The sequence below is a fragment of the Pseudophryne corroboree genome, chromosome 4 (genome assembly GCF_028390025.1).
Source record: "Pseudophryne corroboree isolate aPseCor3 chromosome 4, aPseCor3.hap2, whole genome shotgun sequence".
Taxonomy (NCBI): Eukaryota; Metazoa; Chordata; class Amphibia; order Anura; family Myobatrachidae; genus Pseudophryne; species Pseudophryne corroboree.
In genome coordinates, this window is record NC_086447.1 from 579,512,693 (window position 1) to 579,538,883 (window position 26,191).

A 26,191-nucleotide genomic window follows, 5' to 3' on the forward strand; every position below is an offset into this window, starting at 1 on the left:
GGTCTAACTATATTTAATTGGTGATACAATCATTCATTTCTAATCCAACCATTTTCCAAAAATGCCACTGCAGCATATTGTGTATTCGGTAAATCCGTTTTTACAGAGCAATAATAAGAAAACTCTGAATCCACCGTTTCAGGCAGAATATACGAGTTAATATTCCTTAATATATCTTATAGGCATAACCACTCAGGGACATAGTTCTGCCATAATGGTGAAACACGTAGTTTTTCTCTTGTCCGGAATCTTGTAGTAATATTTGATTTACAAAAACATCATTATAATACAATGAACAGTGTGTGTGTATGAAATTATGAATATATAATTGAATATATGAAATACCTGTATTTGATATATTTAATATGTTTCATGGGGCCAAAAGTCACGGGATAGGTGCCAATCCTCCAGGGTTTAATTAGCAACATCACAAGCCCAGGCGTAGTGTTAACAGGCACTCTGGTGAGTCTTCTGCTGCCATATGTCTTAGAAGCTAAAGAACGCTGCACTTACCTGCTGGATATGTGTATGGTACCTCCTGCATTGAATGTGGACGTGATTTGAGCCAGTGTCGCTTGTCTGTAACCACAGACAATTATGGCCAGACGCCACTGGTCATGATCATTAAGCACCCATGGTCAGCCACTGCGCTGTTCACAGTGGGGTGGGGCTGGTGGTGGTAGGGTAATGCCTACCATGAGGTATTCCCGGTACAGATTTGACACCGTAGATCGAGGAATGTTATGTGTCCGCACAACTTCAGAAATGGAATGTCCGATCCGTGTATGCACCCACTATCATGCCCTGCTCGAAGTCCGATAATTCACATCACCTTGGCATGAGCAGCCTAGCCGGTATTTCTGACCCAGGACATGTAAGATTACAATGACTGATGCATTTCTGGTCATTTCCAAGATGTCACATTACAGTGGCGCCACCTACCATTACCTTTACATACTTCAGTGTATGTGTGTCTTAATATATGTATATTAAGGCTTTGCAGAAGTATTCAGCCCTAGGAAGTTATCAGATTTGTCTGTATTATAAAAGATACTTGCATAGATTATTCCAGGCAGTATTTTTATGAGAACCAGTAGACCCTAACAGTAGTTTTCAAATTAATAATTAATTTTTTAACTGCAAAATTTAAAAAAAAATGCTCTTATAAGTATTCAACTGTTACAGCCTAGAACTCATTAGAACCACATTTTGCTGAAACAACTTTGTGTGTTGGGGTAAGTTTCTACCAGGTTTGCAGAACTGAGCGGAGATGTATTAAAGTTTGGAGAGAGATAAAAATGAAAAGAGATAAAGCACAGATCATAATTGCAATTTTACATGGTGTGTTTGAAAACATGACAGGAGCTGTTTGGTTGGTACTTTATCTTTGTCCGTTTTATATCTCTTTTAGGGTGTGTACACACGGTGAGATAAATCTGTGAGATTTTGACTATATAGTCAAAATCTTATGAAAAGTTAGTGCATATCTCATGGTGCTAGGCAGCTTGCGATACAGATTCGATCCCGATGCGCGCTCCCGTGCTATCGGTATCGTAAGGCTAAATAGACTGTGCAGGCAAGTCAATCTTGACTATCTAGTGCAGGCCTGGCCAACCTGTGGCTCTCCAGCTGTTGTAAAACTACAAGTCCCATCATGCTTTGCCACAGTTTTGCTATTAGGGAATGCTAAAACTGTGGCAAGGCATGCTGGTATGTGTAGTTTCACAACATCTGGAGAGCCACAGGTTGGCCAGGCCTGATCTAGTGTACAATCTAGTACAAAGTAAAGTCAAAATTGGCACTTAGCCAAAATCGTACATAGACAAAATCTCAAGCACAGATAGTCAAAATCTGTACAATCTGTGCTATCTGGGCTTTGGGGGAGTTCAAGGGAAATCGCATAGTCAAAATCGTACATAGCAGGGATCTCACCGTGTGTACACACCCTCAGCTTTGATACATCTCCCCATGGGAATGATTTTTGCCTATTCTTCCTTGTGTATTTGCTCCAGATTCATCAGATTGGTTGGATGACACTTGTGCACTGCAATTTTCAAATAGTACCACATATTCTCTTTTGGATTGACATCTGGACTTTGACTTGCCAATTGTAGAACATTTTCCTTTTGTTCTGTTTGTGTGCTTTGGCCTTGTGTTTAGAATCATTGTCCTGTTGAAAGTTGAACTTTCTCCCAAGCTTTAGTTTTATAGCAAACTAAAGCATGTTGTCTTTTATTTTGGACCATCAGTCCTAATTTTTTTTTTTAACAAAATGCCTAATCCCAGCTGAGTTAAAGCATTTCCACAATATGATGCTGCCATCTCCATACTTCACTGTTGGGATGGTGTTTGCCGCGGAATTGGCAGTTTTAGATTTGCACCCCACGTAGCGTTTTGACTTGGTATGAAACGTAACATTTTTGTCTCATCTGACTACAGAAACCAAATCGTACATGTTAGCGGAGTCACTGATGTTTTCTGACACACTCAAGACGTGTTCTGATGGGTTTTTTTTTTTAGTTGGAAATGTCTTCTTACTAGCCACCCTCCCATGCAGGCAAGTTGTATGCAGAGCTCTTTAATTCTGTTAACTTGTGCACCTTCACTCCAGTCTCAGCCGCTGAGCTTCTTCAAAGTGATGGTTGGACTCCGTAGCTTTCCTCACAAGACTTCTTGCTTCAAAGCTGGGTTTTGAGGGGCAGTCTTGTCTTGGGTGTGCCTGTGGTGTATGATGCAGCTTTTATATTCTAACAATTGATCCAGCAGTGCTCACTGGACTATCCAAGCACTTGGATAGTAGTTTCTAGCTGTTTCCTATTTTGTGCACGTCTATAACTTTTTTTTATCTTTCATTTTCTTAAACTGTACTTTGCTTAATTTTCACAGTTTTCCTTCAGATTCAGAGTATGCCCAAAGTTACATGTGTTTCTAATTCATAAAAGCTGACTTTTTGAATGATTCACAGGTGGAAGCTAATTAAAAGGCAGCTGTTAGGACAATATCTTTCATCTGTGTAAACTTGAGCTTTCACAGCGCACAGGGTTGAATATATATGCATGCAGCATTTAATTCAGTTTTTTTTTTGTTTTTGTTTTTTTGACCAACAAGGCAGCAGAGAAATAATGAATTATGAGTTTGAAGATTAACTTAAATAGCCCACTAGTTCACTATAGTTATAATGTCTGGAACAATCTAAGTGTCATGCAATACAGACATATTTGTTGGCAGACATATTTGTTGATTGTTTAGGTCAACAAATATGGTTGAATACATTTGCAAGCCATTGCGTATGTATGTATGTACGTACGTTGTATTGTATTCCATAGGAAAGTTCGCAGCCGTTTAAATTAAGAGCTTAGTGAAGCTGACTAAAAGAAGTTTGTACGTTGGACATTATGGGTTTGTTTCTAGCTTAAAGTATTATCATTGTCAATCCATTTAATCACTATCTTTACTGCAGAATGGAGACATCATTGAAATTATAAGCAAACCTCCAATGGGCACTTGGATGGGCCTTTTAAACAATAAAGTTGGCACTTTTAAGTTCATTTATGTGGATGTCATCAATGAAGTTGAAGAGAAACCTAAACGGCCGACAAGAAGACGTCGTAAAGGAAGACCCCCAAAGCCCAAGTCTGTAGAAGAGCTTCTAGAGCGCATCAATCTAAAGGTTGGCTTGGGTGTTTGTACAGACCACTGACGGTTGTGAAACACACTATGATCACTAATGGCAGACACATTGTATTTCCTGCATATAAGGCCTGGTTTAGAGATGGACGATGTTTACATCGCTGCTGCGTCTACGGACCCAGCAGTTATGTGAAGATATGCTAATACCGCAAGTAGCTTGAAATGACACATAAAACTGCTACATACATATTAGTAATGTGTGCTGCTAGATTTAGCTACTCATTTACAAAAGCTTGCATTACTTTGTATTCACATGAAAAGTAAATGCATTTATTTGAACATTTTATATACTAGGTGGCATCTATCGGGAAAGGGATAAATGGGTATTCAATGAACTACTAAATCCAGGGGTATGAGTAGACCTATCTTCGGTGTACAGCAAAATTGGTAATGGGCTCCATGTGCATGAAGCACACAATGTACCATCGCCTATGTCATATCCAGTAAGGATATAGGTTGGATTTTACTAAGTATATGCCAATGTTCATTTTAAACTTCTCAGTGATAGGGTTTCTGCAATTTAAGAAGTTATAGCCTATGTTGGCTACCTCTGGCAATAGCATGGGAAAGCTTATTTAACGGTGGCAGTACCAGTACTGCCAACTAGTCCCCTGTCACTTTCATTGTGGTTATCTCAGGGTGGTAAGAGCAGGGCCTAGCAGCAGAAAAAAATAATAGAACAAAGCATTTTGTTTTTTTTCATTTCGATTTCAATGATAATGATTTATTTCAGACTTCACTGTAAGAAGAACTCATATTTTTCAGTGATCCTTACAATGGTTAATTGCAGCGATAGACAATTTTCGATGCAGGGTTAAGCAGTGAGCGAAAATCTTTTCATTACGGTCACGATCTTTGATAAATATACCCCTATATCTTTGATTGCACCCTTCGGCTAACTTAACTACAACAGTATTAGGGAGTTTTAAAATATATTTAAACCCTCCCAGCATTGGCGCGATTAACAAATAAATGCGATTCTTATTTTTCTCTTTATGCATAAACTGAGAGCCAAACTTAATAGAGGTTATAAGTATAAAACAAGATTTATACAATAACTGTTTCACCTCAGTAATAAAACCACCAAGCATGAAATCAATTGCTTATATTACAAAGTGTATTTAATAGAATAGCTGAGCAGCCTGTATTACAATATGATTATTTATTATGATTTGGTGCATACGGGCTATACAGATTTTGTGAGCATATTGGTTTGTTGTAGAACACTGCAGACAATTACTCACAGCACTGACAAATAAGGAGTACTGAAAGGCACACAGACAACTTTCTAAAGGAGAAGGAGATTCAATTAAAGTCCAACCACATTATTATTACTCTGCTGCTCCTAGGCATAGAGCTGAGAAGCTATAATCATGGCCATTTTCATAACATGACTTTTAACTCCATGTATTGCAGTCATCTACCTATCTCCATTTTCCAAATGCGAGGCATAATAGAACTTTTTATTTTATTTTAGGCAGCTTTTTTAAACAAGGTTCTCTTTCTGGGAGACTGTGTAGTGTTTTTCATGATTTTTATGGTAAAATCCACTTTTGTAATTGACAATAACTGACATCAAAACACAGAATCACGGATCATGCCAAGCATTCGTCACATACTGCATACCTCCCAACTGACCCTAATTCAATGGGACAGTCGCGCTATTTGGACACTGTCCCGCTGTCCCAGCCACAGGCAGCATTGTCCCGCGGGTGGGTGGGGGTGGGGGGGGGCAGTTGGGGGGCTTTGATCACCCACTGCTCTGCTCTGCAAAGTGATTGCTGAGTGCATGCTAGGAGGTGAGCCAGGGGCTTCCCATATGCTCCTGAAGCGCTGGTCACGCCCCAAAAATGCTGCTTCATAGGTCAGTGCTACAAGGCCATGCCCCTTTGTCAGGTCACATGCTGCGCATGCGTCATGACACCCGAAGGAATACAGTTGGGAGGTATGCATACTGTACAAACTGTTTGTCCATGTTTTCAAATATGTGTTCTACTTGCAAAATACACTTTTACTATTATGTATCAATTAAATGTGAAAAATGTCTTACTAATGCCGCAGAAACAACTCTCCCAAAATTAGCTAAAACACGTTCAGAGGATCATAATTTATGTTGAAGCAACAAAAAAAGACCCTATGCTTTTCCATGCCACCTTCGCAATCCGCCAAATGATGACATTTGTACATGTCTCTGACCGCACTCAATTATTACAACATTCTCAGATGTAGCTGTATCTTAGTCTTCATGTATTGGCAATACCACAAGCACATCCTGATTGTAATTTGCCCTTTGCTAGAATGCCGCCCATCCCACCTAAACAGACGCAAGCAGGTGTAAGTGGCAGAATCCCTGCAGATCTGCATTGGTGCATATGGAAGCTTACAGCTATCCGTTAAAGACTAATGTGTGCTTTATTGCATCAAAAGCAAAATATTAACCATTTAATAATCAGAGCATCTTCTCCCCTTCATGATCATGCCAATTTTTTGTTTACTGGACCTAGTAGCACTTGCAGGTAGTGACTTAATACAGCCCTCTGCTGAGGGAGTCTTGTCCAACACTGCAGTAACATTACAGTACGGATGATGCTTTGCATGAGCAAGCTGACAGGTTCCGTGCAATTCCACTAGCTTTGGGCATCTGTTTTTGCCAAAAATGCATCTTGGTGACAACGCGATGCAACTAGGACCCACGGGGTGCTGATTTATTTGATATGCAACACTTGTATATCTGTGTTCAAATGAGTCTGTATATGTAAATAAGAGCTTTGCATAGAAAGAAAACATGGCCGCTGCATCGTAGCACTTCATATGCAGATTGAGAGACTTGGGTGCACACAGATATACAAGTCCAATATATCATCTCTTTTGTCATCTGGTATAGGAAAATGCACCAATCTTACTTTCTACATGCAGCCAGCTATGCTCATATGTGTAACAGTTCTTTTTATTTCTAATTATTTTTCCCGGGTCATATTTTTCTATTACATAAAAATAATTTTTCCCTTTAACTAAGGCACCTTTTTAGCTGACTTGAGACAATGTGACATCATGATCAACTTATGCAGTTTCTATGAGTGCTGAGTAAAACGCCTCTTCCTGTACTCTCATGTTACTATCTAGTTATATGTAATGGTGCAGATACCACCTTACAATAGGAGGACCTACTGTAAGGTGGTACAGTATCTGCACAAGTACATATAACTGGATAGATGTCACTGTTGTCTAAGTTGCTCTGCTACTATTACTGCATTAACAAAATATAAGCAGCATTACTGAGCGAGGCCATACTACAAAGATAAATCAGTCTTTATAACTCTATCAGTTCTTAACATTTTTTATTTTATTTTTTATTTTTTTTTGTAGGAGCACATGCCGACATTTCTCTTCAATGGGTATGAAGACCTGGACACATTCAAACTTCTAGAGGAAGAAGATTTGGATGAACTGAACATCCAGAATCCAGAGCACAAGGCAGTCTTACTTACAGCTATTGAGCTATTACAGGAATATGACAGTAAGAGTTCTTTAACCAGAATCTGGAGATTGGGAATAACTGTATGTTTAATAATAAAAATAGATTATAATTTGTTAAGGAGATAGTTTATTATATGTTATGATATGGCAATATAATATATAACATTGTACTGAAATATTATTTTAAATACAAAGGAGGGCATTCATAAAAAGTTGTACTAAGTATAGGCATGTTATTTCTGAAATACAGCATCACTCATAAATTTGTCATTGTTAGTTTAATATACGATGGTTATGTGCACATACGCACCCTGTTTTTATGTAGTAATTTCAACTCTGAGGTCTCTGGAGTTTGAGGTTCAGTTTCAGAGCACATAAAGTGACACAGACCCCAAAATAAGTTACCATGTGGTGAAACTGTGCACTTTACTTTTTACCTAGTTTAATGGTGCAAGTCACTGAATGTAGACATGCAGTATGTTTTTGTTTTTTTTCAAATACGTGACTTTTGTATTGCACTCGATTGCACGCATTTTTGATATGTTCTTACCATTTGTACAATTATAGGTGGTCATTCCGAGTTGTTCGCTCGCAAGCTGCTTTTAGCAGCTTTGCACACGCTAAGCCGCCGCCTACTGGGAGTGAATCTTAGCTTATCAAAATTGCGAACGAAAGATTCGCAATATTGCGAAAAGACTTCTCTGTGCAGTTTCTGAGTAGCTCGAGACTTACTCTGCCAGTGCGATCAGTTCAGTGCTTGTCGTTCCTGGTTTGACGTCACAAACACACCCAGCGTTCGCCCAGACACTCCTCCGTTTCTCCAGCCACTCCCGCGTTTTTCCCAGAAATGGTAGCGTTTTTTCACACACTCCCATAAAACGGCCAGTTTCCGCCCAGAAACACCCACTTCCTGTCAATCACATTACGATCACCAGAACGAAGAAAAAACCTCGTAATGCCGTGAGTAAAATACCTAACTGCATAGCAAATTTACTTGGCGCAGTCGCACTGCGGACATTGCGCATGCGCATTAGCGGCTAATCGCTCCGTTGCGGAAAAAAAATAACGAGCGAACAACTCTGAATGACCCCCATAGTTCATATCTGAGTGAGGACAAACTAGTGCTTTCATCAGACCTTTACATCTTTGCATAATGGCTGGCAGCAGATTTCTATATCATTAGCAGCAATAGATGTACCATCAGAGCAGATGGGAAAACATATTTACTCTTGATATACCACCCTGATTTAAGTATTCATTTTCCTTGTCATTTACACAGGTAACAGCGATCACTCCGGGTCTCAGGAAAAACTACTCACAGAGGGCGAGAGTAAAAGCGGATGTTCTCCCCGGGACTCTGGCTGCTATGAGAGCAGTGAAAACATAGAACATGGTAATGAGAGGATTTAAACAGCAGCCATCTGGCTGACGTATATTGCACATGCTTTTATTCTGGCCAGAAGGCTAAACTCTCCATGCACGATTTGTAAAGACCGTTCCCTTTACATTGGATAGAGGAAAAGTAAAGTGGCATTAAGTTAAATTGTAGCGTTTTACAAGGCTTACCAGGAACACACCCTGCTATATATAACTGGCCACTATGCACATAACTGGTTTCTGTGGACTCTTTGCATCTTGGATTCTGTTACTAAGGACCTCCATGCCTGGCTTTCTCATTACTTCCATAACCTGCTCCATGCCTCTGACATCCTCTGCCTGCCTGTGCCATTCTCATTTACATTATCATCCTCCGTGTCACCTTAGTCCTCACATGCTAATCGGTTCTGGAGGCCTGAACTGTAAGATGACTAAACATCACTAATGTTGTGGAGTAACATTTGTTTTTTGCTACCATGTTTGTCTAATTTTGAACCTGTCATATTTGGGTTTTATACTTCATTTACAATGTATAACAAATTACTTTACAATAATCATTATGGTAGATAATCTAAAACAGCAGCTGCTTTGTCATAGCTATAAAGACAATACTAATAATTCAGCATTTGTAGAATTGTTACAAAACCTCCATGTTATGATATAGCCAGACAATTTTCCCAGAAGTGACATTATTATTGAGTCTTCAGATTGTAATGTGTTGGTATGCATTCTTTACATACACCTAATGGCCCAAATGTAGATTTGGGGGCCTGGCATGATTTCAACAATATAAATACTAGATTTAAAGCAGCAATTAGTTTTTAAGGCAAATCAACCTAGTATTGCCTTAAAATAAATTGCTGCCTTCATTCCAGCAGCTATATTGCCGCAATGTCACTTGTTCCCTCTAATCACAGGCTGTTGCATTTGAGCCATTGGGTATTCCTGGATCAAAAATACTCTTTCTCTATCGTCCTTGTGGATGCTGGGGTTCCTGAAAGGACCATGGGGAATAGCGGCTCCGCAGGAGACAGGGCACAAAAAGTAAAGCTTTCCGATCAGGTGGTGTGCACTGGCTCCTCCCCCCATGACCCTCCTCCAGACTCCAGTTAGATTTTTGTGCCCGGCCGAGAAGGGTGCAATCTAGGTGGCTCTCCTAAAGAGCTGCTTAGAGAAAGTTTAGCTTAGGTTTTTTATTTTACAGTGAGTCCTGCTGGCAACAGGATCACTGCAACGAGGGACTTAGGGGAGAAGGAGTGAACTCACCTGCGTGCAGGATGGATTGGCTTCTTGGCTACTGGACATCAGCTCCAGAGGGACGATCACAGGTACAGCCTGGATGGTCACCGGAGCCGCGCCGCCGGCCCCCTTGCAAATGCTGAAGTAAGAAGAGGTCCAGAATCGGCGGCTGAAGACTCCTGCAGTCTTCTAAAGGTAGCGCACAGCACTGCAGCTGTGCGCCATTTTCCTCTCAGCACACTTCACACGGCAGTCACTGAGGGTGCAGGGCGCTGGGAGGGGGGCGCCCTGGGAGGCAAATGAAAACCTTTTTTGGCGAAAAATACCTCACATATAGCCCCCAGAGGCTATATGGAGATATTTAACCCCTGCCAAGATTCACTAAATAGCGGGAGACGAGCCCGCCGAAAAAGGGGCGGGGCCTATCTCCTCAGCACACAGCGCATTTTCTCTCACAGAAAGCCTGGAGAGAAGGCTCCCAGGCTCTCCCCTGCACTGCACTACAGAAACAGGGTTAAAACAGAGAGGGGGGGCACTGATTTTGGCGATATTGAGATATATATAAAGATGCTATAAGGGAAAACACTTATATAAGGTTGTCCCTATATAATTATAGCGTTTTGGTGTGTGCTGGCAAACTCTCCCTCTGTCTCCCCAAAGGGCTAGTGTGGGTCCTGTCCTCTGTCAGAGCATTCCCGGTGTGTGTGCTGTGTGTCGGTACGTGTGTGTCGACATGTATGAGGACGATGTTGGTGAGGAGGCGGAGAAATTGCCTGTAATGGTGATGTCACTCTCTAGGGAGTCGACACCGGAATGGATGGCTTATTTAGGGAATTACGTGAGAATGTCAACACGCTGCAAGGTCGGTTGACGACGTGAGACGGCCGACAAACTATTAGTACCGGTCCAGGCGTCTCAGAAACACCGTCAGGGGCGTTAAAAACGCCCATTTACCTCAGTCGGTCGACACAGACACAGACACGGACACTGAATCCAGTGTCGACGGTGAATAAACAAACGTATTTCTCATTAGGGCCACACGTTAAGGGCAATGAAGGAGGTGTTGCATATTTCTGATACTACAAGTACCACAAAAAAGGGTATTATGTGGGAGTGAAAAAACTACCTGTAGTTTTTCCTGAATCAGATAAAATAAAATGAAGTGTGTGATGATGCGTGGGGTTACCCCGATAGCAAATATTGGCGTTATACCCTTTCCCGCCAGAAATTAGGGCGCGTTGGAAAACACCCCTTAGGGTGATAAGGCGCTCACACGCTTATCAAGTGGCGTTACCGTCTCCAGATACGGCCGCCCTCAAGGAGCCAGCTGATAGGAAGCTGGAAAGATATCCTAAAAAGTATATACACACATACGGTGGTTATACTGCGACCAGCGATCGCCATCAGCCTGGAGATGCAGTGCTGGGTTGGCTTGGTCGGATTCCCTGACTGAAAATATTTTATTCATATAGAGCATTTAATAGGATGCATTCTATATATATGTACGTGAGATGCACAGAGGGATATTTGCTCTCTGGCATCAAGATAAGTACGTTGTCCATATCACCCAGAAGATGTCATGGACACGACAGTGGTCAGGTGATACAGATCCCATACGGCACATGGAAGTATTGCCGTATAAAGGGAAGGAGTTAGTTGGGGTCGGTCCATCGGACCTGGGGACCACGGCAACAGCTGGGAAATCCAACCTTTTTACCCCAAGTTACATCTCAGCTGAAAAAGACACCGTCTTTTCAGCCTCAATCCTTCCTTTCCCATGAGGGCATGCAGGCAAAAGGCCAGTCATATCTGCCCAGACATAGAGGTAAGGGAAGTAGACTGCAGCAGGCAGCCCCTTCCCAGGAAAAGAAGCCCTCCACCGCGTCTGCCAAGTCCTCAGCATGACGCTGGGGCCATGCAAGCGGACTCAAGGTGGGGGGGTAGTCTCAAGAGTCTCAGCGCGCAGTGGGATCACTCGCAGGTTGACCCCTAGATAGTACAAGTATTATCCCAGGGGTACAGATTGGAGAGTCGAGACATCTTCTCCTCGCAGGTTTCTGAAGTCTGCTTTACCAACGGCTCCCTCCGACAGGGAGGCAGCATTGGAAACAATTCACAAGCTGTATATCCAGCAGGTGATAATCAAAGTACCCCTCCTACAACAGGGAAAAGGGTATTATTTTTCCACACTATATTGTGGTACTGACGCCAGACGGCTTGGTGAGACATAGTCTAAACTGAAATCTTTGAACACTTACATAAAAGGTTCAAATCGAGATGGAGTCACTCAGAGCAGTGATAGCGAACCGGAAAAAAGGGGACTATATGGTGTCCCTGGACATCAAGGATTACCTCCATGTCCAAATTTGCCCTTCTCAACAAGGGTACCTCTGGTTCGTGGTACAGAACTGTCAATATCAGTTTCAGACGATGCCGTTTGAATTATCCACGGCACCCCGGGCCTTTTACCAAGGTAATGGCCGAAAAGATGTTTTTTCAAAGAAAAAAGGCATCTAAATTATCCCTTACTTGGACGATATCCTGAAAAGGGCAAGTTCCAGAGAACAGTTGGAGGTCGGAAGAGCACTATCTAAAGTAGTTCTACGACAGCACGACTGGATTCTAAATATTCCAAGAATCGCAGCTGTTTTCCGACGATACGTCTGCTGTTCCTAGGAATGATTCTGGGCATAGTCCAGAAAAAGGTGTTCCTCCGGGAGGAAAAAGCCAAGGAGTTATTCGACCTAGTCAGAAACCTCCTAAAACCAGGCCAAGTATCAGTGCATCAATGCACAGGAGTCCTGGGAAAAATGGTGGCTTCTTACGAAGCGATTCCATTCGGCAGATCTCAGGGGATTTGCTGGACGAATGGTCCGGATCGCATTTTCAGATGCATCAGCGGATAATCCTGTCTCCAAGGACAAGGGTGTCTCTTCTGTGGGGGCTGCAGAGTGCTCATCTTTTAGAGGGCAGCACACTCAGCATTCAGGACTGTGTTCTGGGGACCACGGATACCAGCCTGAGAGGCTGGGGAGTAGTCACACAGGGAAAAAATTTCCAAGGAAGTGTGGTCAAGTCTGGAGACTTCTCTCCACATGAATATACTGGAGCTAAGGGCAATTTACAATGCTCTGAGCCTAGGAAGACTCCTGCTTCAAAGTCAACCGGTGCTGATCCAGTAGGACATCATCATGGCGGTCGCCCACGTTATCAGACGGGGCGACACAAGAAGCAGGAGGGCAATGACAGCAAGGATTCTTCGCTGGGCGGAAAATCATGTGATAACACTGTCAGCAGTGTTCATTCCGGGAGTGGGCAACTGGGAAGATTTCCTCAGCATAAATGAATTCCACCCGGAAAAGTGGAAACTTAATCTGGAAGTTTCCACATGATTGTAAACCGTTGGGAAAGACCAAAGGTGGTTATGATGGCGTCCCACCTGAAGCGCCAGGTCAAGAGACACTCAGGCAATAGCTGGGACGCTCTGGTAACACCGTCGGTGTACCAGTCGGTGTATGTGTTCCATCCTCTGCTTTTCATACCCAATGTATTGAAAATGATAGGAAGGAGAGGAGTAAGAACTATACTCGTGGCTCCGGTTTGGCCAAGAAGGACTTGGTTCCCGGAACTTCAAGAGATACTAAGAAGGGTCTTGATTCGGCAAGAACCGTGTCTGTTCCGGGACTTACCGCAGCTGCGTTGACGCCAAGGCGGGTGAACGCCGGATCCTAAGGGAAAGAGGCATTCCGGAAGAGGTCATTCCTACCCTGGTCAGAGCCAGGAAGGAGGTGACCGCACAACATTATCACCACTTAGGTGAAAATATGTGCCAGGGTGTGAGTCCAGGAAGGCTCCACGGAAGAATTTCAACTAGGTTAATTTCTACATTTCCTGCAAACAGGAGTGTCTATGGGTCTCAAATTGGGTCCATTAAGGTTCAAATTTCGGCCTGTTGATTTTCTTCCAGAAAGAAATTGGCTTCAGTTCCTGAAGTCCAGAAGTTGTTAAGGGAGTACTGCATATACAGCCCCTTTGATGTCTCCAGTGGCACTGGGCGATCTCAACGTAGTTTTGGGATTCCTAAAAAATCACATTGGTTTAAACAACTCAAATCTGTGGATTTGATATATCTCACATGGAAAATGACCATGCTGTTGGTCCTGGCCTCGGCCAGGCGAGTGTCAGAATTGGCGGCTTTATCTCACAAAGCCATATCTGATTGTCCATTCGGACAGAGCAAAGCTGCGGACTCGTCCCCAGTTTCTCCTTAAGGTGGTGTCAACGTTTCACCTGAACCAGCTTATTGTGGTACCTGCGGCTACTAGGGACTTGGAGGACTCCAAGTTGCTGGATGTTATCAGGGCCCTGAAAATATAGTTTCCAGGTTGGCTGGAGTCAGGAAATCTGACTTGCTGTTTATCCTGTATGCACCCAACAATGCTGGGTGCTTCTGCTTCTAAGCAGTCGATTGCTCGTGGGATTGGTAGCACAATTCAACTTGCACATTCTGTGGCAGGCCTGCCACAGTCTAAATCTGTTAAGGCCCATTCCACAAGGAAGGTGGGCTCATCTTGGGCGGCTGCCCGAGGGGTCTCGGCATTACAACTTTGCCGAGCAGCTACGTGGTCGGGGGAGAACACGTTTGTAAAATTCTACAAATTTGATACCCTGGCAAAAGAGGACCTGGAGTTCTCTCATTCGGTGCTGCAGAGTCATCCGCACTCTCCCGCCCGTTTGGGAGCTTTGGTATAATCCCCATGGTCCTTTCAGGAACCCCAGCATCCACAAGGACGATAGAGAAAATAAGAATTTACTTACCGATAATTCTATTTCTCGGAGTCCGTAGTGGATGCTGGGCGCCCATCCCAAGTGCGGATTATCTGCAATACTTGTACATAGTTATTGCTAACTAAATCGGGTTATTGTTGTTGTGAGCCATCTTTTCAGAGGCTCCGCTGTTATCATACTGTTAACTGGGTTCAGATCACAGGTTGTACAGTGTGATTGGTGTGGCTGGTATGAGTCTTACCCGGGATTCAAAATTCCTCCCTTATTGTGTACGCTCGTCCGGGCACAGTACCTAACTGGAGTCTGGAGGAGGGTCATGGGGGGAGGAGCCAGTGCACACCACCTGATCGGAAAGCTTTACTTTTTGTGCCCTGTCTCCTGCGGAGCCGCTATTCCCCATGGTCCTTTCAGGAACCCCAGCATCCACTACGGACTCCGAGAAATAGAATTATCGGTAAGTAAATTCTTATTTTTAGTAACAACACATAAGGTACCAAACACAATTATAATGTCATTGTTATCATATGCTGTACATTTGTATTGCGTGTAGAAGCCCCTAAATTCTTCTCAAATATACACTCAAAAGCACATAAAAGTATGACCTGTTATCATGTGGCACACAAAGACCAATGATAACTTTTCCAGCAATAGCATTATTATTATGTCTTCATATTGCAATGTGTTGGCAGGTATTCTTTACTATAATGTAGTAGTGTCACTTTCTGAGGTCAAATATTGTCAACCAACCAAAGCTGATTAGTTGAATACTGTATACTACTGTAGCCTTTTATTTGTTTTGGTTTTTTGTAATTCAGTGTAAACCAATTCTTGATATTTATTGTCAAATTTGCACTAAACCCTAGACACCAAGGGGCATATTTACTAAATATCAGCTTTTCAACGCAGCTGATTGCGGGCAATTTTGCTCACAGGATTTATTAAATGGCAATAATAAATACAAAACTAGGTGGGCAAACACACACACAACCTGCAGCTTTGTTTAGTAACTAGTCACATTTAGGTGGAAGTCTAACATGCTAAAATGTGTACAACTGTGGAGATCTTACTCTACGGAAGTTCTGTAATGAGGGCCGTAACTAGGTAAGGGGGTAATTCCAAGTTGATCGCAGCAGGAATTTTGTTAGCAGTTGGGCAAAACCATGTGCACTGCAGGGGAGGCAGATATAACATGTGCAGAAAGTGTTAGATTTGGGTGGGTTATTTTATTTCTGTGCAGGGTAAATACTGGCTGCTTTATTTTTACACTGCAAATTAGATTGCAGATTGAACACACCACACCCAAATCTAACTCTTTCTGCACATGTTATTTCTCTAACGTCCTAGTGGATGCTGGGAACTCCGAAAGGACCATGGGGGAATAGCGGCTCCGCAGGAGACTGGGCACAACTAAAAGAAAGCTTTTAGACTACCTGGTGTGCACTGGCTCCTCCCACTATGACCCTCCTCCAAGCCTCAGTTAGATTTCTGTGCCCGGCCGAGCTGGATGCACACTAGGGGCTCTCCTGAGCTCTTAGAAAGAAAGTATATTTTAGGTTTTTTATTTTACAGTGAGACCTGCTGGCAACAGGCTCACTGCATCGAGGGACTAAGGGGAGAAGAAGCGAACCTACCTGCTTGCAGCTAGCTTGGGCTTCTTAGGCTACTGGACACCATTAGCTCCAGAGGGATCAACCGCATGGAACTGGCCTTGGTGTTCGTTCCCGGAGCCGCGCCGCCGTCCCCCTTACAGAGCCAGAAGCAAGAAGAGGTCTGGAAAATCGGCGGCAGAAGACATCAGTCTTCACCGAGGTAGCTCACAGCACTGCAGCTGTGCGCCATTGCTCCTCATGCACACTTCACACTCCGGTCACTGAGGGTGCAGGGCGCTGGGGGGGGGGCGCCCTGAGCAGCAATAAAAACACCTTGGCTGGCAAATATATCACAATATATAGCCCCAGAGGCTATATATGTGATAAATACCCCTGCCAGAATCCATAAAAAAGCGGGAGAAAAGTCAGCGAAAAAGGGGCGGAGCTATCTCCCTCAGCACACTGGCGCCATTTTATCTTCACAGTGCAACTGGAAGACAGCTCCCCAGGCTCTCCCCTGTAGTTTTCAGGCTCAAAGGGTTAAAAAGAGAGGGGGGGCACTAAATTTAGGCGCAATATTGTATATACAAGCAGCTATTGGGAAAAATTCACTCAATATAGTGTTAATCCCTAAATTATATAGCGCTCTGGTGTGTGCTGGCATACTCTCTCTCTGTCTCCCCAAAGGGCTGTGTGGGGTCCTGTCCTCAGTCAGAGCATTCCCTGTGTGTGTGCGGTGTGTCGGTACGGCTGTGTCGACACGTTTGATGAGGAGGCTTATGTGATGGCAGAGCAGATGCCGATAAATGTGATGTCGCCCCCTGTGGGGCCGACACCAGAGTGGATGGATAGGTGGAAGGTATAAACCGACAGTGTCAACTCCTTACATAAAAGGCTGGATGACGTAACAGCTATGGGACAGCCGGCTTCTCAGCCCGCGCCTGCCCAGGCGTCTCAAAGGCCATCAGGGGCTCAAAAACGCCCCCTCCCTCAGATGGCAGACACAGATGTCGACACGGAGTCTGACTTCAGTGTCGACGAGGTTGAGACATATACACAATCCACTAGGAACATCCGTTACATGATCCCGGCAATAAAAAATGTGTTACACATTTCTGACATTAACCCAAGTACCACTAAAAAAGGGTTTTATGTTTGGGGAGAAAAAGCAGGCAGTGTTTTGTTCCCCCATAAAATGAGTGAATGAAGTGTGAAAAAGCGTGGGTTCCCCCGATAAGAAACTGGTAATTTCTAAAAAGTTACTGATGGCGTACCCTTTCCCGCCAGAGGATAAGTTACGCTGGGAGATATCCCCTAGGGTGGTTAAGGCGCTCACACGTTTGTCAAAAAAGGTGGCACTGCCGTCTTAGGATACGGCCACTTTGAAGGTACCTGCTGATAAAAAGCAGGAGGCTATCCTGAAGTCTGTATTTACACACTCAGGTACTAGACTGAGACCTGCAGATAGTGCTGCTGCAGCGTGGTCTGTAACCCTGTCAAACAGGGATACTATTTTGCGAACATAAGACGTCGTCTTATATATGAGGGATGCACAGAGGGATATTTTGCCGGCTGGCATCCAGAATCAATGCAATGTCCATTCTGTCAGGAGGGTATTAGAGACCCGACACTGGACAGGTGATGCTGACTTTAAAAGGCACATAGAGCCTTATAAGGGTGAGGAATTTTTGGGGATGGTCTCTGGGACCTCGTATCCACAGCAACAGCTGGGAAGGAAAAAATTTTACCTCAGGTTTCCTCACAGCCTAAGAAAGCACTGTATTATCAGGTACAGTCCTTTCGGCTTCAGAACAGCAAGCGGGTAAAAGGCGCTTCCTTTCTGCACAGAGACGAGGGAAGAGGGAAAAAGCTGCACCAGTCAGCCAGTTCCCAGAATCAAAATTCTTCCCCCGCTTCCTCTGAGTCCACCGCATGACGCGGGGGCTCCACAGGCGTAGCCAGGTACGTACGGTGGGGGGCCGCCTCAAAAATTTCAGCGATCAGTGGGCTCGCTCACAGGTGGATCCCTGGATCCTTCAAGTAGTATCTCAGGGGTACAAGCTGGAATTCGAGGCGTCTCCCCCCCGCCGTTTCCTCAAATCTGCCTTGCCGACAACTCCCTCAGGCAGGGAGGCTGTGCTAGAGGCAATTCACAAGCTGTATTCCCAGCAGGTGATAGTCAAGGTGCCCCTACTTCAACAAGGACGGGGTTACTATTCCACACTGTTTGTGGTACCGAAACCGGACGGTTCGGTGAGACCCATTTTAAATTTGAAATCCTTGTACACATACATAAAAAAATTCAAGTTCAAGATGGTATCGCTCAGGGCGGTTATTGCAAGCCTGGAGGAGGGGGATTACATGGTATCCCTGGACATCAAGGATGCTTACCTACATGTCCCCATTTACCATCCTCACCAGGAGTACCTCAGATTTGTGGTACAGGATTGCCATTACCAATTCCAAACACTGCCGTTTGGACTGTCCACGGCACCGAGGGTCTTTACCAAGGTAATGGCAGAAATGATGATACTCCTTCGAAAAAAGGGAGTTTTAATTATCCCGTACTTGGACGATCTCCTTATAAAGGCGAGGTCCAAGGAGCAGTTGTTGGTCGGAGTAGCACTATCTCGGGAAGTGCTACAACAGCACGGATGGATTCTATACATTCCAAAGTCACAGCTGGTCCCTACCACACGCCTACTGTTCCTGGGGATGGTTCTGGACACAGAACAGAAAAAAGTGTTTCTCCCGCAGGAGAAAGCCAAGGAGCTGTCATTTCTAGTCAGAGACCTCCTGAAACCAAAACAGGTATCGGTGCATCACTGCACACGAGTCCTGGGAAAAATGGTAGCTTCTTACGAAGCAAAATTCCATTCGGCAGGTTCCATGCAAGAACCTTTCAGTGGGACCTCTTGGACAAGTGGTCGGGATCGCATCTTCAGATGCATCGGCTGATAACCCTGTCTCCAAGGACCAGGGTATCTCTACTGTGGTGGCTGCAGAGTGCTCATCTTCAAGAGGGCCGCAGATTCGGCATACAGGACTGGGTCCTGGTAACCACGGATGCCAGCCTTCGAGGCTGGGGGGCAGTCACACAGGGAAGAAACTTCCAAGGACTTTGGTCAAGTCAGGAGTCGTCCCTACAGATTAATATTCTGGAACTGAGGGCCATTTACAATGCCCTAAGTCTGGCAAGGCCTCTGCTTCAAAACCAGCCGGTACTGATCCAATCAGACAACATAACGGCAGTCGCCCATGTAAACCGACAGGGCGGCACAAGAAGCAGGATGGCGATGGCAGAAGCCACAAGGATTCTCCGATGGGCGGAAAATCACGTCTTAGCACTGTCAGCAGTGTTCATTCCGGGAGTGGACAACTGGGAAGCAGACTTCCTCAGCGGACACGACCTACACCCGGGAGAGTGGGGACTTCATCCAGAAGTCTGCCAACTGTTGGTAAACCGTTGGGAAAGGCCACAGGTGGACATGATGGCGTCCCGCCTAAACAAAAAACTAGATATTGCGCCAGGTCAAGGGACCCTCAGGCAATAGCTGTGGACGCTCTAGTGACACCGTGGGTGTACCAGTCGGTTTATGTATTCCCTCCTCTGCCTCTCATACCAAAGGTACTGAGAATAATAAGAAAACGAGGAGTAAGAACGATACTCGTGGTTCCGGATGGGCCAAGAAGAGCTTGGTACCCAGAACTTCAAGAAATGATATCAGAGGACCCATGGCCTCTACCGCTCAGACAGGATCTGCTACAGCAGGGGCCCTGTCTGTTCCAAGACTTACCGCGGCTGCGTTTGACGGCATGGCGGTTGAATTCCGGATCCTAAAGGAAAAGGGCATTCCGGAGGAAGTCATTCCTACGCTGATAAAAGCCAGGAAAGAAGTAACCGCAAACCATTATCACCGTATTTGGCGAAAATATGTTGCGTGGTGTGAGGCCAGGAAGGCCCCAACAGAGGAATTTCAGCTGGGTCGTTTTCTGCACTTCCTACAGTCAGGAGTGACTATGGGCCTAAACTTGGGTTCCATTAAGGTCCAGATTTCGGCTCTGTCGATTTTCTTCCAGAAAGAACTGGCTTCACTGCCTGGAGTTCAGACATTTGTAAAGGGAGTGCTACATATTCAACCCCCTTTTGTGCCTCCTGTGGCACCTTGGGATCTCAACGTTCCTAAAATCACATTGGTTTGAGCCACTTAAAACTGTGGATTTGAAATATCTCACGTGGAAAGTGGTCATGTTTTTGGCCTTGGCTTGGGCCAGGCGTGTGTCAGAATGGGCGGCTTTGTCATGTAAAAGCCCTTATCTGATTTTCCATATGGATAGGGCAGAATTGAGGACTCGTCCCCAGTTTCTCCCTAAGGTGGTATCAGCTTTTCACTTGAACCAACCTATTGTAGTGCCTGCGGCTACTAGGGACTTGGAAGATTCCAAGTTACTGGACGTAGTCAGGGCCTTAAAAAATTATATTTCCAGGACGGCTGGAGTCAGGAAAACTGACTCGCTTTTTATCCTGTAGGCACCCAACAAAATAGGTGCTCCTGCTTCTAAGCAGACTATTGCTCGCTGGATCTGTAGCACAATTCAGCTGGAGCATTCTGCGGCTGGGTTGCCGCATCCTAAATCAGTAAAAGCCCATTCCACGAGGAAAGTGGGCTCATCTTGGGCGGCTGCCCGAGGGGTCTCGGCTTTACAACTTTGCCGAGCTGCAACTTGGTCAGGGGCAAACACGTTTGCTAAATTCTACAAATTTGATACCCTGGCTGAGGAGGACCTTGAGTTCTCTCATTCGGTGCTGCAGAGTCATCCGCACTCTCCCGCCCGTTTGGGAGCTTTGGTATAATCCCCATGGTCCTTTCGGAGTTCCCAGCATCCACTAGGACGTTAGAGAAAATAAGATTTTACTCACCGGTAAATCTATTTCTCGTAGTCCGTAGTGGATGCTGGGCGCCCATCCCAAGTGCGGATTTTCTGCAATACTTGTATATAGTTATTGTTAACTAAAGGGTTATTGTTATGAGCCATCTGTTGAGAGGCTCAGTTATGTTTCATACTGTTAACTGGGTATAGTATCACGAGTTATACGGTGTGATTGGTGTGGCTGGTATGAGTCTTACCCGGGATTCAAAATCCTTCCTTATTGTGTCAGCTCTTCCGGGCACAGTATCCTAACTGAGGCTTGGAGGAGGGTCATAGTGGGAGGAGCCAGTGCACACCAGGTAGTCTAAAAGCTTTCTTACAGTTGTGCCCAGTCTCCTGCGGAGCCGCTATTCCCCCATGGTCCTTTCGGAGTTCCCAGCATCCACTACGGACTACGAGAAATAGATTTACCGGTGAGTAAAATCTTATTATGCGCCCCCCCCTCCCCCTGCAGTGCACATGGTTTTGCCCAACTGCTAACAAAATTCCTGCTGTGATCAACTTGGAATTACCCCCTATGTGCGGAGTGTGCCACTGCACAGGATGCGTTTAATTTCCCGGCTGTCAGGATCCTCGACAGCTGACAATGCCACCAGCCGGAATTTCGGCGCAACAGAACTATCCCCACTTGTGGTTGTACACGACCGAGCCTGAAGCATGGTGAGCACAGTGAGTCAGCAAGGGGACTCTTTATGATTGCCCTGCTGCTGGTATTCTGGTGGGTGGGATGCCGCTGTCTGGATATTGACAGCCGGCATTCCGTCCACCGGTAAATCATAATGAATCCCACTGCACATACTGTAGCACTGCAGGATAGGAGGTGCTGTTGGCAGCACTTGTCAATTATCTGTTTTAATTACTTTCACTTTTTTTATCTTACCCCTTTTTGAAGCCCAGAATCTCCTGACCGCACCTGTCTCCTTCTTCCACCCCTTTCGTCCCTAATACAATATTCATGAACTTAACTTGAGAGCTCTTTGTTATTCAGTCACACTGTCCTTTATTTAATTTCACGATGCTGACATACCCAAGATTCGTACACTCTGCATCAGGCATTGTCAGACACTGTATTCATTGAGCTATCTGTCCTTACGTAGAAAGCTAGAGAATTCTATCTATTTGAAATTTTCAAGTACTTATGTTATCAATGACTTGGATGTAACTGTCAACATTTTAAAAAGTAATTAGCAGCTTAGCCGCTCTTCCAACACACCCATGAGGTGGGGGGGAGGGGGGGGGGGCATGGTTTAGCCCAGTTGTTTGCTTTTTGGCTTTACTTCCAAACATGTTTCAGGCCCTTTGTATAGTCCCGCAAAGGGCCTACACAAAAAGTGCCGGCTGTAATCTTGCCAGTTCTAATGCGTGTGTCACCTCAGAGAAGGGAGAAAATCATGACTGTAATATTGTACTGTATGTTCTGTAAGTGTAAATGTACAGATTTATTTAAAGAAAAATTTATCAATATATACTTTTGATGTTTGGATTGGGTCCTCTGCTTAAGTTTGGTGTCCTTCAGATAAGCTGGGGAAAATTGTCCAGGTCGTAACATCTTGTGTAGCACACAGGACAAATGCTGTTCATTTGTAGCCATTGTGTCAGGCAAGGGGCATGGAAGGTATGGTGGCAGGATGATACAGCCATTTCCATTCCAATGTCAATGTCAGACGCAGCAAAACAGGCCCAAACCATGATACCACCACCACCACCGTGTTTCACAGATGGTATGAGGTGTTTATGCTGGAATACAGTGTTCTCCTTCCTCCAAACACCGCTAGGTAGCTGCAGCGCCCGGCTACTTCTCACATAGGTATCCAGGCAGCGCTGCAGCTTCCCATCCCTCGGTATGCTCCGCCCCTCCCGGCTTCCACCTCTGTGTCCACAGCATCTGAAGAGCTGCAGTGTTGGAGGCTGGTGGAAGCTGCTGCTCCGGAGCAACGTTAAGTATAACCTACACACATATACACATTTTGTGACCACGCTCCTTCCCATAAAGTTTCTTGTAATAACTGCCATATCTCACTTCAGTTAAAGACTGTCCCACATTCCGTTGTTTTAATTCACAAATTATCTGACTGACCACAACAGTGCTGGCTTCAGCTGACTTTTTCTATCTCCCATACCTGTTTACATATTAGGGCTCATGTAAAAAATAAGTGTAGACACAACCTTGTACTGTAATTTAGGGGGGCATTTACTAAGCAGTGATAGGAGCGGAAAAGTGAGCCAGTGGAGAAGTGCCCATGGCAACCAATCAGCACTGAAGTAACATCTATAATTTGCATACTATAAAATTATACAGAGCTGCTGATTAGTTGATGGAGCAACTTCTCCACTGGCTCACTTCTCCGCTCTTATCACAGCTTAGTAAATGTACCCCATAGTGTTCTAATTATGTTATCCAAGCTTGCTCGCAGCATAGTGTATGTTCTTAGTTTCCATAGGACTATACTGTCTTTTACTGAGCATTGGGGCTACAGGCAATGCAAACTTGCCAAAAAGCGAGCGTGTGCATTACCTTTAGACTGTCTGCTGTAGAGTGTGTGTACTTGGCTTTGAGAACAAACATTTCCATGTACAGGACCTTACAGTATCTCCTTTATTACAGTTCTGATACCCTTTGTATATAGCATGCTGTATTGCGGCTTTCAGTCTGTGAAGATTTTCTTTCTGAGCCATCAGTATATCGCTTTTATATTTGCAAATAGAAGCTTCATACATGGGCCTATACAGTATGTAGTAACCTGCAAGTCGAAGAACGGTGCAAAGTAGTCTGTATTATTTAATGCAGCAACAAGGCCAAAACCAGGTCGGTTATGGGCTAAACCACCAGAATCATGATTGCTGGTTCCTGCAACTCATAGACTCTTACATATGGGCTTTTAGTTTTTTTTTTACTGTTCGTATATGTTTTTAGTTTTATTTTAATGTAAATTTATTTGTAATTTTCTTTATGTACAGGGTAGACCAACATCTAATATTATGGCCAATCAAGATGAGTAAATTATACATTGTAGAACTTTTTTAACGCTGTAATTAAGACCTATGGTATGTAAGTAAAGACACAGGAGGCTTATTTTTCATTTCAGATGAAGAATCAATGTTCAAATACATTCTATAAAATGTAATAAAAAGGCCTGGTTGTGTATTGCTTGTCTACTTGCTTTTTTGCATTGGCCATGTCTTAACTCATTGTTCCTAACATACTACATTTCTATCTGCATATTTCATTACTTATCATGCACATCATTTTATGTTGAGTATTATGTTTTTTGTATAACATTCTGTCCCTATGTACATGCTTGATTGTCTAATCTATCAAACATTATGATAGTTTCTTGCTGTAATGCTGCATGCTGTTGTTGCCATAATTTATTTGCAACAGGAAGCGATGACAAGTAAACTGCCACCAATTAGGTTTATATAAGTACGTACAGTAGATTAAAGATGGAGACTTGCTGCAACATTTTAAAGGCTTGAGCACAAAGCGAATCTCCATTCCATTAACTATATATTTGAAAAAAATAAACGCTAATTTCTGGGTAACAGTATAAAATAGGTGTGTTGTTTTGGTCTGTCCTTTCATGTTGTTTTTAGGTTTATAACTGCTGTGGAAACCTATCCTGACATGTCATCTACACGTTACATATCTCTCCCCTAGCCAGAACTTTGACCCTGCTTCATGCTGCCATTTCTACTAGTGCAGAACCAGCAGATCAACTCCTCTTACCACTTTAGAATGACCCTAAGAGTATGAATGGGAGGACAGTGTCTTGACTGCAGTTTGGTCTTCCTACTCATGCCTCTATTTCCTGGATTTTCAGCCAGGGCGTTTAGTAGGACTGTGAGTGTGCTTGGAAAAGCAGCAGCCTGAAGTAGCCCCAAGGCTCTGGTTATAGCAGTTTGGATGTGTAGAAAAATAGGATTTTAATTACCTACCGGTAAATCCTTTTCTCGTAGTCCATAGGGGATACTGGGAATCCATTTAGTACCATGGGGTATAGACGGGTCCACTAGGAGCCATGGGCACTATAGAAGTTTGATTGTGCGTGCTGGCACCTCCCTCTATGCCCCTCCTACCAGACTTAGTCTAGGAAACTGTGCCCAAGGATACGGACATACTTTGAGAGAAGAATATAGAAAAGCAAAGTGGTGAGAATTCGAACCAGCACAACCAGAACAAGAGGAAAGCCATGCTAACCAAACTTGCAAACAGGGACAGCAACAGCTGAACCAAACAAAATTACTTAACCAAGTAACAGCGCAGGAAGAACAAAGCATCAGGCGGACACCCAGTATCCCCTACGGACTACGAGAAAAGGATTTACCGGTAGGTAATTAAAATCCTATTTTCTCTTATGTCCTAAGGGATACTGGGAATACATTTAGTACCATGGGGAAGTACCAAAGCTCTCAAAGCGGGTGGGAGAGTCCTGAGGTTCCTGCAGAACTGATTGACCAAACTGAAGGTCCTCAGAGGCCAAAGTATCGAACTTGTAAAACTTAGCAATCGTGTTCGAACCCGACCAAGTAGCTGCTCGGCAGAGCTGTAAAGCTGACACACCCCGGGCAGCCGCCCAAGAGTAACCCACCGACCTAGTAGAGTGGGCTTGAACAGATTTCGGAATCTGCAAACGTGCCGTGGAATAAGCATGCTGGATAGTGAGCCTGATCCAGCGCGAAATGGACTGCTTTGAAGCAGGACACCCAATTTTATTGGGATCATAAAGAAAGAACAGCGAGTCCGATTTTCTATGACGAGCTCTTCACATAGACCTTCAAAGCCCTCATGACATCCAAAGACTTTAAAGTAGCCGAGGCGTCCGTAACAGCCGGAACCACAATAGGTTGGTTGATGTGAAACGCAGACACCACCTTAGGAAGAAACTGCTGACGAGTCCTGAGTTCAGCTCTGTCCTCATGGAAAATTAACTAGGGGATCTTGAGACAACGCCCCCAGCTCCGACACATGTCTTGCTGAAGCCAAGGGCAACAGTGTGACGGTCTTCCACGTAAGATAATTTACGTCTGCCTCCTGTAACGGCTCAAACCAGTCCGATTGGAGGAACTGCAGCACCAAATTGAGATACCAAGGTGCCGTG

The 26,191-nt window shown here is 44.3% G+C and overlaps 1 protein-coding gene across 5 annotated transcripts in view; it reads left to right on the forward strand.

The window, feature by feature from the left end:
• Window positions 1–26,191, forward strand: part of SASH1 (SAM and SH3 domain containing 1) — a 329,209-nt gene that overhangs the window by 283,988 nt on the left and 19,030 nt on the right. For all 5 annotated transcript variants that reach the window (XM_063917499.1, XM_063917500.1, XM_063917501.1 and 2 more), the window contains 3 exons: window positions 3,461–3,670; window positions 7,057–7,207; window positions 8,447–8,560. In XM_063917499.1, coding sequence (XP_063773569.1) covers window positions 3,461–3,670; window positions 7,057–7,207; window positions 8,447–8,560 — 475 coding nt within the window. The remainder of the gene's footprint in view (window positions 1–3,460; window positions 3,671–7,056; window positions 7,208–8,446; window positions 8,561–26,191) is intronic.